Source organism: Neomonachus schauinslandi, chromosome X (genome assembly GCF_002201575.2).
Source record: "Neomonachus schauinslandi chromosome X, ASM220157v2, whole genome shotgun sequence".
NCBI classification, from domain to species: Eukaryota; Metazoa; Chordata; class Mammalia; order Carnivora; family Phocidae; genus Neomonachus; species Neomonachus schauinslandi.
In genome coordinates this window covers 98,854,550-98,871,081 of record NC_058419.1, presented here as the reverse complement: position 1 = coordinate 98,871,081, position 16,532 = coordinate 98,854,550, and the positions used below count along the sequence as shown (strand labels likewise).

Here is a 16,532-nt window from a genome sequence, read left to right as displayed (position 1 = left end):
TATATATATATATATATATATATATATATATATATATATATATATATGGACGGCGAACCAAAAACTCACTAATGTTTGAAAGTGTTTATAAACCTGTCTGTCAAAGGCATTTTTGTCTTAGTAATTAAGCTGATGAGTTGGGCTATTTTGGACCAGACATTATTAATATCCTAAGAGCATACTGGTGAGAAACAAAAGAGACATCTTGGAAAATTTTGCTGGTCAAATGGTAGGCATTTGTGTAACTGCTCCACTTTTAGGTTATATTTTACTATTAAATGAGAAAAAGAGGATAATGCATAGTGAGAGTGATCCAACAGTAAAATGCTGCCCAGAGAATAATTTGTCCTTTGCTGAATTTCAGTTGCTACATGTATGTTACAGCTATAACAATCTTCATAGAAACTGAATAGAAGTATTAGTAAGAAGCCTAGCTAAATATCTTTGTACATAAAGCAAACAGGATTTAATGAAAACCTACTAAGAAGGCTTCAATTGTTCTTTTATTTCCTCCAGTGTTCAAAATCTTTGATTGTAAAATTTGCCACCCACCAAGGAGATGTTAATGCCTATATAAAACATATACTTGGGGTACCTGGGTGGCTCATCCATTAAGCGTCTGCCTTCAGCTCAGGTCATGATCCCAGGGTCCTGGGATCGAGCCCTGCATCGGGCTCCCTGCTCGGCGGGAAACCTGCTTCTCCCTCTCCCACTCCCCCTGTTTGTGTTCCTGCTCTCACTAACTCTCTCTCTGCCAAATAAATAAATAAAATCTTTAAAAAACAAAACAAACAAACAAAAAAACATATACTTTATTTGTTCCTCAAAGTCATGAAATTATTATGGGCAGTGAGGGGGAGAAATGAAAATATAACACATATGTTTTCCAACAATGGTATCTTATTCCTTATTACTACAGAATGTAGGGACGGTGGATTCCTTTGATAGAAATTACTCTTTCATGTGAGTACTTTCTCTTTTTCCAACAAATACTGAATTTGGAAAATAGCAAGTAGCCATTTCAAGTATTTTTACTTACTTGTTTGAAGCTCTTTTTCTCTTGCCTGCACATCAGCAAAGACTTGGTTAAAATGATTTGTAAAGGCCACAAAGTCTGCATCCAGGAATATTGGCCCTTGTCCTTTCTCTTTCAAGGCTATGCTTTGAATTTTTAATCGTTCGATTTGAGGTTGAAGAGCTGACAGCCGGTGGACTTCATCCTGTACCGTAATTTAGAGTATTAAAATAAATAAAACTTTTACTTTGCATAGATTACATTTTTGCAAAGAAAGGTGTTAAAAGCCAGGGATGCAAGCTTAGCTTAATGCCCTTATCAAAAAATTGGTAAGAAATATCCATGAGAGTTTAGGCCACCTCGCACAGGTCATCAATTTAAAAATACCTTGACTCTTCATTCAACAGATACCATCATATAGAACGGTCTTTAAATTTCAAAATCACATCATTTACAGCATTAATGGGTGTGAATCTGCACTTGAAAAGTGCTATGAATGACCTTATATCCTCTCAATCAGACATGAATGTTCCTCTGTATCCCTCTTATCTCAAAATGCTGTGCCTTTGCTTCAAATTCTAAGCTTGTTTAATGAACAATACTTTTCTTTAAATTCACTTGTGAAGAATATAAATTACATCAATCCATATATATCTACATACCTACTGCATTAAATTACACATTTATCTTTATACACGGATATTTCGTAGGTTACATAATCTATGTAATACTTATATAAACACGCACAAAATTATATTTATGTCTGTAATTATCTGTCTCTTATATGGGCACATTACTTCTCCTGACTGAACAGGCAATTACCACTGTTTCAGTTAGGGTGAGAGTTTGCTCTGCTTTTCTTGTCCTGGCATAAGTGTTAATAACACCCCCTTTCACTCTCAAAGAGTACTCTGGTTTGGATGATAAAATCACATGGACCCACTGCTGTGCAACATGGTGGTCACTAGTCATACGTGGCTACTGAACACCTGAAATGTGGCCAGTCCAAATTCAGATGTGCTGTCATTGTAAAACATACATTGAATTTTGAAGAGTTAGTATGAAAATATACAAATATTAACTCATAGTTTCAAATACTGATTCAATCTTGATATGATATTTTCAATTTACTCTTTTAAATAACATGCATTATTGAAATTCATTTACCTTTTTCCATATTGTTTCTAGAACATTTAAAACTACATATGTGGCTCAAATTCATGGCTTGCATTATATTTCTTTGGAACAGTGCTGTTCAAATGAGAATGTTTTCATTCTCTTTTGTTTCCAGTGAAGCTGCAATTCCTATGTCTCTGCTACACATATAACTGGAATTCATACAGAATGTCCAAATGCTCTTTAAGAATTATTACCATGACTGCTTACTTATAATTCACACCTCTGCTACCTTTAGAAAAAAAAAGTACTTCGGGATTGTTTACCATTTAAAAATGTAAAAAAAAAAAGACAATTAAAATTTTAAGATTGGATTACAAGACAATTAGGAAGAGGGGAAAATGTAAATAATTACAGTAATTATGAATTAAATATAAATCTGAGCTTCCAGGTAGTCAAAGTGAAAAGAAAAAGAAAAAAAAAAAGAACAAGTTATTTTTTGGATGCATGCATACTGTTTTGGAGAGAGTAATTTTGTCTTAGGATTCAATAAGATAAATGTATCCCAAAGGTTCTTTCATAGTAGCAAGACTACCTAATGGGCACTGTCACTTGTTAACAATTTTTGGAAGATAAAGGATAACTTTCAGAGGAGTGTTGCTATGTGGTTATAACAGTAAGAGTTGATTCAGGTAGGTTAAACTCAGACAATCAAATTCTTTTGCTGGTGAAGATGAAAGCCATTTATACAAATAGGGAGATGACCCAGGTCTCCCATTCCAATGTAAGGCCTCTCAATCAAGGGCTAGAAGGTAGGTGTATATCCATGGATGAAGAATAAGACAAGAGCTAAAGGGTAATACTCTGTGTTTTTGATTATAGAATTAAAGACATGCACTTTGTACACTAGGCTTACAAATGGTACCACTGCCATCTGCTGTGAAACATTTAAGAACCTGATTTACATTTGGCCAGATGGAGGGCCGTCATTCTTCCTGTTTAGGGGGCTATAGAAGGAGCCTACAGTATAGTAAAGTGTGTTCTGCAAAACAAAGGGGACTCAGAAACTAATAAAACATTTGGGCAAATGTTCAATTGAGACCTTAAAGTTCTGAGAGTAAGCCATAGGAGAGATCATTTCGACTTGAAATATTTAACATTTAAAAGATGTTAACAATTATTCACTATTTCCACAAAAGGGCCTTAATGTGGTTAGTCCTCCTGAGTAAGGCATCTTCCCTGAGTCTGTTTATCCTTCAAAATTTTGTGTTTATCTAATGGAAAAACTTTTACATTTCTCTTGGGAAAGGGTCCATGGATTTCTTCCAATTCCCAAAGGGTGCTCTAACCCCCAAATGAAGAACCAGTTCTAGCAAGCATTATATTTGGAGCTAATACTGTGGTCTAATCTTAGAAAACATCTTCAAATAACAGAATGCACTGACAAACAAGATGGAAAAATTTATTTACCTAGCATTAATCATAGTGAAATAGTATAATGTTAACTTTTGCATGAGTGACTGTGAGCTTATCCCGCTAACTATTTTACCCAAGGTGATTCATCGAGTTAATATAGCAACCAAAGGTGCAGAGAAAAAGAGGAAGGGGTGATGAAAAGGGTTGGAAATATGTTATCAAAATTTGGAACCTTGTGGCTGAATGCAGAAAAAGGAAATAATTTCCCTTAGGATGACTTCCTTAGCCTTGAGAGACTATTTAAGATATGTAACCACCAATGATCTCTGTTTACTCCTCAGATAAAGACCAATATCCTCCAGGCCCCAAGAGTCCTTGCTTTGTCTCCTATATGCCTGTTTTTGGGGCTCCATCTTTCATCTTATCTCCACCCCTCACACCTCTCTGTCCAGTATTCACCTTGGCCTTCCTTCAGCTCCTTGGCGGTGGTTGTTGTTCAAGCCACCAGTAACCCTGTGGTATCTGTCAGGCAGCTCAAGGCAGCTAATACGCCTAGTATCATTCTCAGCAACACTAGAGACGTTGACTATTTCTTTTATGGCTGAATGTATTTTGTAGATTTTATAGTTACTTTTTGTATCTGAATCTCAAGAAACAGGTTAAGGTAGTATCAGATTTTGTTACAAGAAATAATGCAGGTGGAGTATTCCACGGATTCACAGGAAAAAAAAAAAAGAGTCACGGATTCTATTAACAGCAAAATGTGTCTTTAACTATAGAAATTCCCTAGATTTGCATATTTGCATTAAAAAAACTAAATGCCTTTCTGTACTATATTCCTTATCTAAAAATTTATTTCCTGAATTTAGTCATTTCCTCGTAGAGCTGTAGGACCAATATGTGAAAGAACCATCAGGTACCTCAACTGTTCTTCCCTTCAAAATAGCTTTGAATTTCCCATCCCTTCCTGAGTTTAATACTACCTCCAAACTAACCTTATCACCTCTCCATCTCCAGTCTCCCATTATTTAAACCATTCTTTTCAAAGTATGCACGTTAACCTCCATTCACTGTTTCTCAGATTAAACCTAGCCATCTTAGTCTATCATTGATGTTTATCCTAGAAACCTTTTCATCCTTGCAAACCCCCACTTTCCATGAAAAGTGTTCAGCTCACAGTAACCATGTAAAACATTCAAGTGATCTTCATTACTGTATAACTCTGATTTTCTTACATTTGCAGACATACTCTTATAATCTCTTTCTTGGGTTCCTTGGTCCCAGTTATACCTTGTTTGGCCCTCCGGATCCACTGTCCACTTCTAGAACTTAGGAGAATGCGGAGTTCTAACAGACTAGGGCTCTTTGTACTCTGCCTACTGATTAAGTTTAGCCAATGCGGAGCCCTATCCAGATTCAGATTCTAGAGGCAGGGAGGAGAGTGAAGCAGTGTGGTGATTTTTCTGGCTCCATTCTCGTGATGGCATTTGGGCTGGCTCTTAAGGCTGTCTTTACAATGCGTGTCCAACTCGCTCCTTCTAGGTTTCTGTCACTTCTCTTTCTCTACTCCTTTCTGTCCTCAGAATGGTTACAGCTCTGACGCCGGGTTACTCTACTATCCCTTAAGGTTCCTCCAGACTCTAAGCACAATGATGAAATATTCTGGTAAGGAAACCGTCCTCAAATTATCCAAATTTGAGTGAACTGTCAGTTTTAAAGATTTTCCTCATATATCCAATTATATAGTACATCAGCTGCTTGTGTTTGTGTGGATTCCACTTTTTTAACATATGACTGAGTTTTGCTTTTAGCACATGAGCTGTCATAGAAAAGAGCTCCAAATTATTGGCCATTTCTCATAGGATATGTGTAGTTTCCATACTCCAAAACTGCTTCACCATTCTGCAAACTGACAAAATCAATTAGCCATGTGTAAGTACTCTAAATATATATACATATTTTTAGGATCCAGACATCATACATTATCTATTTAAACTCATTTTCTTCACTTACATTTTGATCTTTATTGTGTTTAATTTTTTTATTCAAAGGGAATTTTTTATTAAATAATTTGCTATTCTTCTGGAAATTGCCAAGAAATTCCTATTGATCGTGATCCAAATAGGAAGAAAGAATCTTACCTTACAAATTTTTAACTGGCTTTTAATTGTTGTTGGCTCTGATGTGGTGGTGGGTTGGGTTTTCAACCAGTTTTCAGCAGTAGTTGTCATCTGCTCCAATTGTTGTAGCTGATTATAGAAAGTGATGATGTTGTTCTGATACTCCAGCCAGTTAAGTCTCTCGCTTAGCAATTGGCAGAACTCTATCCACCGGCTGTTCAGTTGTTCTGAGGCTTGTTTGATGCTGTCAGCATTAACACCCTCTAGAAAGAAGATTTTTAAAATATATCCATTGAAGCCACACACTGCAAGACATCTGAAAACCCGTTTGTCTCAAGTTTAAAAGTATTCATCATATGAAGGATTTTGAACAAATCATTTATTTACTGATAAAGAACTAGGAGTACCAACAGGATTTCTGATTACTGATTATAAATTATTAGAGATGCATCTTATCAAGAGTATGAATGTAATAAAATAATAAATAAGGACACATAAGATGTAGAAGAGTAGAATACATTTAAATAAAAACAAAAAGGGTCAAAGCTCTGAGGAGGATTGGAAGATTGATCATGGACAAAAAAATCTTTTGGAGGATTCCCAAATCATTGTTAAATATCATGTATGCTATTGAAATGTACACTGAAACACTAACATTCGTATTTTTTAAATGGTTTGGGAATTAGCTGAAATATTATTTGGATTTTAATAAAGAAGCAAAGGAGCATTTATCAAAAAGCAGTAATTCTCTGTTTCTGCTATAGAAAGGCAGAAATAAGCAGATTTTCCATGGGTCCAAAGAAGTGAAACAAGCACTAAAAAAATAATCTTTCTAATATGAAAAAGATTTTCATGTTACTTACATATCATTTACAAATGTGGAAGTTGATCTGATAATTTAAAATCATATATAACAAAACTAAAGCAGAAAAAAAAATCTATCAAAGGCAAAATGGAAACATAAGAACATCATTATCACTTTTAGCTTTCTGGAGAACCTAGTATGTGTTAGGAATTTGGTGTCTTTTAATATATACGATCTTATTTAAGTTTGTCATAATGTGCTATGTGATGACTAATGCCAATCCAAGTGTATATTATCCTATACACATCAAAAAAGAATAACAACATCATGTAATGCTATGTGTTAAAATACTCACTCTCTATGGTTAGTTGACAAAATTCCAGTTTTCTTACACACACACACACACACACACACACAAACCATGAATTTATATAGTAACTTCCTTAATAAATTACATTATATAAAATATTAAATATGATATGCATTTTAAAATACAGCTATGATAGCACTGATAACTTTCTTATAGCTTTTGAAATATTATTTGAATGTTTCCTATTCCTACATATATCTATAGGGATCTCAAAAGGGATCATGAACTCACTGTAAGATTCTTCCTCTAGATTTAAATATCTATGGGTTAAAGTGATTTAGTGAAGACAAAGTTGTCTAAGAAAAATCTACTTTTATGAATGTTAGTTCTACTCGACTTTCTAGTAATGTAATTTGGTTAATAGGCAAGGAATTTGTTAACGAGTCTACAGACCATCTCTAGCAAACAGAAGTCCTGTGGTTTTACAAACATGCCTCCCACTCTTTTTAAAGCCTAAAAAAATAGAGATTTGAATTCAACGACTATATTATTTTACCCTTTTTTACTCTCCTCTGCTCAGATATTCTAGTTTTCATTTTGTTTTAATTATGTTATGCACCAAATCACATTTCTCAATTGATTTGAAATGTAACTCCAACTTCACTGATTTCAAACTTTTGATAGGACATTGGAGAACACAACCTTTGCAAATATTATTAGCAACAATCTTTTCTTCCTTCTCTGGCTGATATATTTTTAAAGAAAAATAACTTTTAAAATAATGTGTAAAAACATAAAAGATGCAAGTCTCCATATATACAACTATAAAAGGTTTGTAGAAGCTAAAAAATTCTTCTAATACTCTAATAGTTAAGGAAGCAATTGGCTTTATTGAGAAATCTGGATGTTTTGTGTGATATACTGTTTGTGATAATTTGGTTTGGAGCAGTGACCAAGAATTGTATCAAAATATGTTTGGGGGATGCCACTAAATAACTGTAGCTGCAAAACGATCATGTTTGCTACAAAGTGTAAGAGAAGAATCCAAAACTGGGTCATATGGGCATTCAGTTTGAGAAAAAAATACTATGATAAAATGCTAACATTATTGTTAGAAAACAAAAGGGAGTAATTTAAAATACACAAGGGAGAGACGTTATATTATGTTAGATAACGATTCAAAAATGTGCCATGGATATAAATGATCAGATGTTTAGAGGAAATATTTTCAGCATATGTTAAACTTGAATAAGCACTTAGAAAAGTAAGACCATGTTGGTCCAATTCCAATATAGGCAGGCCAGAGATGATAAAGTAATTTAAAGGTACTGATGAACTGATACTGCATGGAGTCTTATTTAACATTTCTCTAAATTAAAAAGAAATACACAGAAAAATACCTCACTGTCCCTGAGAGAGGTCAATCATATAAAGAGCCAGCCCTCTCAAATGAAAAAATAAAACCATAAGGTAATTTTCAATATGAATAATACATGTTCATCTAATCAGAAAAATATAAATCAAACTATAATGAACTATCAATAGGTCCTGTGGTATCTATTAAAATCTAGGGATAGAATTTAATGTGTCCTTGTTGATCATTCCCCAAAACTATCAGCTCAATATGTCAGGCCAAAAAAATGTCCACATGCTAAACATCACTGCAAAAGGAATTAAAATAAATGAGAAAAGCAAGTTTTGTACAAATCCACTATGAAATCTATAGTACTCTCTACTTATTAACATATTGATTTTTATAACTGAATAAAGGTGATTAAAATACAATAATAGGTAAAATAAGGATCTCCATATTAGGATAAATGGTGAAAGGGAACAGAAAGTTGCAGAAATTCACAGTAAGAGCTCTGGTATTAGTCAGAACTGAGTTCAAATCTCACTCCTTTTACTAAATGGGTAAATGAGGTTCAATTATTTGATCCCACTGGATCTCACTTTTCTCATCCATGAAATGAGGCTAAAACAGAATTGACCTCATAGGATACCAATGAGGATTCTGAGTTAGCAGATATGAAGCAGTTACACAAAGCCTGACATATGCCAGGCAACCAATAAATATTAGTCAATGTTACAGCAAATAATATGTAGCCAACAACAACAACAAAAAAAGAGAGATCAGATCTTTCAAATGTTGAAATTGGTGGGGGGAAGTCTTTTTAATGACTGAAAGGGGGCATTTATAAAGAATCAATGACTAGTATTTTTAAAGTTAGTGCTCATTTTATATAATAGGACACTAATATGGGATATAGAAAGTGCTTATAGACATTTTTAAAAGAAATCATATCAACCAGTGATAAAGTCATGAGTTTATTAGCAAAGCTTGGAGTATTTGGCCATATATCCATACTCATTTGCAATTAAAGTTATAAAGGGCAACCATGCCATAAATTAAAAACAGAAACTTCTACGTGTCACTGGCAAAGACATGATGTTGACCACAGAGAATCAGACACCCTATTATGAAGGATTTTCATGTAAATATTGTATTACTTCATGTGTGAATATACTTCCTGCTCAACAAGAGTGTAGCCTGTCCTTCTAAACTCTAAACACACAAAAACCCAAACACAAACACGCACATAGTCTCTCTTGCTTCAAATTTGCTTTTGCTTAAAATACTTGGGGGAAGGATCGAAAGCACTGGTACATGAACATTATGTAATGTTTATCTCTTAAATTAAAATTATAAATGCTGTTACTTCAACTTCATGAATTAGGCATCTGTTTTGAGAAAGTCTCCTAAAACTTTCGTAGAATAAATAAGGATACTGTTTCCCAAAAGAATACTGGAATGTGAATAATTTTATTATATGTAAATGTTTTATGTGTATTTTGTAAAATTATATGCTCCTTAACCCAACTGAAAATTTTAAATTTTATGACACTTTTTAAGTGTGAATATCTGCAAATTTTTAAGTATCAATCATTTGAGCATCTTTTTTTTCTAATTTTTTGCTAGCTACTTAAGAATACAAACACTAACTCACCAGGCATTATGAACAATACTTATGGAAGCCATTTTGTAGTAGTACATTAGAATCTCAGGGATAATGGATCATAATCTATTCACATCTCATATTCTAAACAACCCCTGAAATAGTCCATGAATAAATATATTGCACCCAGAGGAAATGGATCATGACTTCAAGTGCATCCATTAATTTTATTACTTGTGTACAGTGCATAACAGACTGTTAGAATAATTTTAATTGTGCACCACCTTCCATGCAAATACTTCAGAACTGCCACTTAAAGTGAAATATTCCTCACCAAGTATATTCATCATTAGCCATGAAGCCAGAGTAGAATAACGCAAAACCTGTGTTTAGAATGAAAACTCAAAATAAAGTTTTAATAAATAGTGTCCGATTTTTATTGCATATTAGGTGAGGGTCATTATAAGCCCATTTGGCATCTAATACAATAGCCTAAAATGTAATAAAAATTTACTAAGTCCATGAAAATAAGGCCTGAGGATTGTAGACTAAGTTCTAGAGGTCTTTTCAACCACACTAACTTTTATACAATTGATTTTTTAAAATAATAGTTTTTAAAAGTTAATAGGTTTATATAAAATATATACCCCTAGTGAATATAATACATGAATTTACTAAAAGAGCTTTTTTAAACTTTTATTTATAAACATCATTGAATTATGAGAGACAAAGGCCAGATTCCTACTCATATTTGTTTTTGTGAGTAATTTCCTCTAACAGTGACAACTATGACCTTCTCCCCCTCTCTCTCTCCATCTTGCGCTCGCTCACGCTCTCTCTCTCTCACACATACACACACACAAGCACAAAGTTTTTTCCTTTGGAGACTGGAGTCCAAGAATGATGTGTCTGTCAATTAACAACATTTATTGAGTGTGAACTCTGTGTAGACCATTATCCCCAAGTGTCACATGGAGAAATAGGAGACATAAATCAAATTGCCCAGAACTGAGGAGAGAGTAAAAGAAGAGGAAATGAGTCCAACTGTGGGGAAATCTCACTTACTATGGAGGGGCTGGACAACTGCAAATAGTACTATTTCCATGCCCCACTGTTAGTTATACAGACCAGTTGCAAAATGTCTTCCCATTAAAATATATAATTAGAAGAGTTACTGCCACTAAAAATCCTTCACAATGATGTGAAGAGAAGATGAGAGGTTTGGCTTTGAGGTGAGCCAAACTGACTATAATCCCTGTCCTTACCAATCTGACAAAATTTGGTTGCCCAAACTCAAATGGTACCACTCATGTGAAGTACTTAATGAGCTATAAACCGAAATACTAAAAATGCAGTTACACAGTTAATATTATAGATAAGAGGAGTCCTTGTCTGTGTTATCAGTCTGTACTATTTAATTACAATCTTTAGCAGACTTACTATTAGGTATCACCTTAAACACTACAATCTAACACTCAAGGGATGATGGTTTTGAGGCATTCTTCTAGTTTAATATACTAATAATTACTACTTTCATTTAAACATTTCCTTAATGTGATTGTCTTCAGATTCTTAATTAACATACAGAAAACTACAATTAGAAATTGAAAGGGAAGCACAGTTTAATGTAGAAAACATCACCAACCCTATTAGATAATTATATTATACTATCTCCTCTGAAAATTGTGGTGAAACAATTTTATAGCTTAAAGAAGGGGGAAATGAGCTATGCATATATATGCTTCCAAATAAATGTTTGATACTATCTTTTTTTAAAGATTTTATTTATTTGACAGAGAGAGACACAGCGAGAGAGGGAACATAAGCAGGGGGAGTGGGAGAGGGAGAAGCAGGCTTCCCGCTGAGCAGGGAGCCCAATGTGGGGCTTGATCCCAGGACCCTGGGACCATGACCTGAGCCGAAGGCAGACGCCCAACCAACTGAGCCACCCAGGCACCCCGATACAACTATTCTCTTGGTAATTTTAATATTAATAAAGGAAAACAATTTATCTAAACCAGGTCTTTTTTTATACCTGACTGATAAGGAGACTATCTATAGATGCAAGAATGTTATTTTACAAACAAAATTAAGAATAAAGTATAATCTAAATAGATAAAAATAAAGCAAATTATTAGATATAAAAATACTCTAGATTGTCCTGAAATTCCATAATCTCATACACTGAAAATCTTTTGCTTTGAAGTAAGCAGATCAGTTAAAAACCGTCTGACATAAAATCTCAGGAAATTAAGATTCATTAATGAATAATCAGAGTAATGATATAGTAGCCAGATTGTTTACCATAGTTGTGAAATTATCTAAAATTTTAATTATGCCATTTTTGTGTTTAAATACAAAATTATAAAAACAAACCTTAGAGAAGGTTATGTTGTATCCTTTAAAAAAAAAAAAAAAGAAGTAAGTACAAATTTGGAAATTCCCCCTTCTCGGCATAACACAGCTACAGGAAAGAAAATTAGATCACTAGGTACCCAATCTAGTCTCCCACTTACTCTCATTAAAATTCCAGAAAGCCAACAATTTCTTGAGATTAAAGTTCTTATTCCCATCTTATATAGTAACAATAAGCTTCATAAAAATTATATTTGTGAAAAATTTCTCTAAGAATTTCCTTCCACCATCCACCACTCTCAAACTACCCCCATACTTATCCAATCAAATGATGTTGACAGGAATCACAAATTTAATGTTAGTTCAAAAAGGACACGGTTAAGGAATAGATAAATCAGTTCATTATACCAAAATCCATGTTAAAAACTTAGAAACATGATTTTTAAGCTAACATGCTCTCTGTTAGCAGCACTGTAGCCTCTCTATTTAGCCTACCAGGATCATGAAGATCACTTACATGCTTGCACAAGAACTGGGGCATCCAAAAGGAAAATGTTCATGTAAAACTTTGAAGTATGCAAGTAATTGAAGCAACCCCCTTTTTTGGTTATAAAAAAGGTTCCAAATAGGGGTGCCTGGGTGGCTCAGTTGGTTAAACATTGGTCTTTGGCTCAGGACATGATCCCATTGGGCTACCCGCTCAGCAGGGAGTCTGCTTCTCCCTCTGCCCCTCCCCCTGCTTGTGGTGGCTCTCTCTCTCTCTTTTTTTTTTTAAAGTTTCCAAATAAATTAATATGAGTCTCTTACTGATTCTGTGCATATTTTCCAAATATCAATCATTCTACTATGAAAGTCACAGTATAATTAATACTAAAATTCACAATGTATTTAATGTTAACTGTACTTTAATATTCTGTAAGTAAGGCTTTCCAATTGATAAAGTAGAGTCAAAATGAAAATTGTCTTTAAACTGATCCTAACTTCTATGCAACTCTGTTATGAGAGTGTTTTCAGGACCTAAGACTGATTTTTTTTGGGGGGGGGGGTTTGGTAATTTTTAAAATTTTTATACTGTGAACATGTATCTTAATATTATAGCAATTTGAGCTAGTTTTTTCCCCTTTACATACATTCAAGAGAGATTCATTTAGAGACTCATTACAAAAGTTAAAATTATTATTACACTTAGCAAATACTTTTTTTGGGGGGGGTTATTTTGGGAATTCTGTCTTTTTTTAAATTTTATTATGTTGTTAATCACCATACATTACATCATTAGTTTTTGATGTAGTGTTCCATGATTCATTGTTTGTGTATAACACCCAGTGCTCCATTCAGTACGTGCCCTCTTTAATACCCATCACCAGGCTAACCCATCTCCCCACCTCCCTCCCCTCTAGAACCCTCAGTTTGTTTCTCAGAGTCCATAGTCTCTCATGGTTTGTCTCCCCCTCCGATTCCCCCCCTTCATTTTTCCCTTCCTACTATCTTCTTCTCTTTTTTTAACATATAATGTATTATTTCTTTCAGAGGTACAGGTCTGTGATTCAACAGTCTTACAAAATTCACAGCACTCACCATAGCACATACCCTCCCCAATGTCTATCAGCCAGCCACCCCATCCCTCCCACCCCCCACCACTCCAGCAACACTCAGTTTGTTTCCTGAGATTAAGAATTCCTCATATCAGTGAGATCATATGATACATGTCTTTCTCTGATTGACTTATTTCGCTTAGCATAATACCCTCCAGTTCCATCCGTGTCATTGAAAATGTCAAGGATTTCAGTTTTTTTTTGATGGCTGCATAATATTCCAGTGTATATATATACCACATCTTCTTTAGCCATTTTTCTGTCCATGGACATTTTGGCTCTTTCCATACTTTGGCTATTATGGACATTGCTGCTATAAACATTGGGGTGCACGTACCCCATCAGATCACTACATTTGTATCTTTGGGGTAAATACCCAGTAGTGCAATCCTGGGACATAGGGTAGGTCTATTTTCAACTTTTTGAGGAACATCCATATTGTTTTCCAGAGTGGCTGCACCAGCTTGCATTCCCACCAACAGTGTAGGAGGGTTCCCCTTTCTCCGCATCCTCGCCAACATCTGTCATTTCCTGACTTGTTAATTTTAACCATTCTGACTGGTGTGAGGTGGTATCTCATTGAGGTTTTGATTTGGATTTCCCTGAGGCTGAGCGATGTTGAGCACTTTTTCGTGTATCTGCTGGCCATTTGGATGTCTTCTTTGCAGAAATGTCTGTTCATGTCTTCTGCCCATTTCTTGATTGGATCATTTGTTCTTTGGGTGTTGAGTTTAAGAAGTTCTTTATAGATTTTGGATACTAGCCCTTTATCTGATATGTCATTTGCAAAAATCTTCTCCCATTCTGTCGGTTGTCTTTTGGTTTTGTTGACTGTTTCCTTTGCTTGGCAAAAGCTTTTTATCTTGATGAAGTCCCAGTAGTTCATTTTTGCCCTTGCTTCCCTTGCCTTTGGCAATGTTTCTTGGAAGAATTTGCTGCAGCTGAGGTCGAAGAGGTTGCTGCCTGTGTTCTCCTCTAGGATTTTGATGGATTCCTGTCTCACATTTAGGTCTTTCATCTATTTTGAGTCTGTTTTTGTACGTGGTGTAAGGAAATGGTCCAGTTTCATTCTTCTGCATGTGGCTGTCCAATTTTCCCAACACCATTTGTTAAAGAGACTGTCTTTTTTCCACTGGACATTCTTTCCTGCTTTGTCGAAGATTAGTTGACCATAGAGTTGAGGGTCCATTTCTGGGCTCTCTATTCTGTTCCATTGATCTATGTGTCTGTTTTTGTGCCAAGACCATACTGTCTTGATGATCACAGCTTTGTAATAGAGCTTGAGGTATGGAATTGTGACGCCACCAGCTCTGCTTTTCTTTTTCAACATTCCTCTGGCTATTCAGGGTCTTTTCTGGTTCCATACAAATTTTAGGATTATTTGTTCCACCTCTTTGAAAGAAGTTGATGGTATTTTGATAGGGATTGCATTAGATGTATAGATTGCTCTAGGTAGCATTGACATCTTCACAATATTTGTCCTTCATTCCATGAGCATGAGCATTTTTCCATTTTTTGTGTCTTCCTCAATTCCTTTCATGAGTATTTTATAGTTTTCTGTGTATAGATTCTTTGCCTCTTTGGTTAGATTTATTGCTAGGTATCTTATGGTTTTGGGTGCAATTATAAATGGGATTGACTCCTTAATTTCTCTTTCTTCTGTCTTGTTGTTGGTGTATAGGAATGCCACTGACTTCTGTGCATTGATTTTATATCCTGCCACTCTACTGAATTCCTGTATGAGTTCTAGCAGTTTGGGATGGAGTCTTTTGGGTTTGCTACATAAAGTATCATACCATGTGCAAAGAGTGAGAGTTTGACTTCTTCTTTGCCGATTCGGATGAGGTTTTAATTCTTTTTGTTGTCTGATTGCTGTGGCTAGGACTTCTAATACTATGTTGAATAGCAGCGGTGAAAGTGGACATCCCTGCCGCGTTTGTGACCTTAGGGGGAAAGCTCTCAGTTTTTCCTCATTGAGAATGATATTTGCTGTGGGTTTTTCATAGATGGCTTTTATGATATTGAGGTATGTACCCTCTATCCCTATACTCTGAAGAGTTTTGATCAAGAAAGGATGCTGTACTTTGTCAAATGCTCTTTCTGCATCTATTGAGAGGATCGTATGGTTCTTGTTCTTTCTTTTGTTAATGTATTGTATAACGTTGATTGATTTGCAGATGTTGAACCAACCTTGCAGCCTTAGATGTATAGATTGCTCTGGATAAATGGATCCAGATAGTGGATAAATCCCACTTGGTCGTGGTGAATAATCCTTTTAATGTATTGTTGGATCCTATTGGCTAGTATTTTGCTGAGAATTTTTGCATCCATGGTCATCAGGGATATTGGTCTGTAATTCTCATTTCTGATGGGGTCTTTGGTTTTGGGGATCAAGGTAATGCTGGCCTCATAAAATGAGTTTGGAGGTTTTCCTTCCATTTCTATTTTTTGGAACAGTTTCAGAAGAATAGGTATTAATTCTTCTTGAAATGTTTGATAGAATTCCCCTGGGAAGCCATCTGGCCCTGGGCTTTTTTTGGGGGGAAATTTTTGATAATTGCTTCAATTTCCTTAGTGGTTATGGGTCTGTTCAGGTTTTCTATTTCTTCCTGGTTCAGTTTTGGTAGTTGATACATCTCTAGGAATGCATCCATTTCTTCCAGATTATCTAATTTGCTGGCATAGAGTTGCTCCTAATATGTTCTTATAATTGTTTGTATTTCTTTGGTGTTGGTTGTGATCTCTCCTCTTTCATTCATGATTTTAGTTATTTGGGTCCTTTCTCTTTTCTTTTTGATAAGTCTGGCCAGGGGTTTATCAATCTTGTTAATTCTTTCAAAGAA

The 16,532-nt window shown here is 34.9% G+C and overlaps 1 protein-coding gene across 1 annotated transcript in view; it reads right to left on the bottom strand.

Annotated features, from left to right (window-relative positions):
- DMD (dystrophin) overlaps nucleotides 1-16,532 on the bottom strand; it is a 2,077,064-nt gene that overhangs the window by 1,338,140 nt on the left and 722,392 nt on the right. Inside the window, exons 20-21 of the mRNA XM_021677947.1 lie at nucleotides 5,689-5,930; nucleotides 1,040-1,220 (exon numbers count right to left, since the gene is read on the bottom strand). Of these exons, the coding sequence (XP_021533622.1) occupies nucleotides 1,040-1,220; nucleotides 5,689-5,930 (423 nt within the window). The remainder of the gene's footprint in view (nucleotides 1-1,039; nucleotides 1,221-5,688; nucleotides 5,931-16,532) is intronic.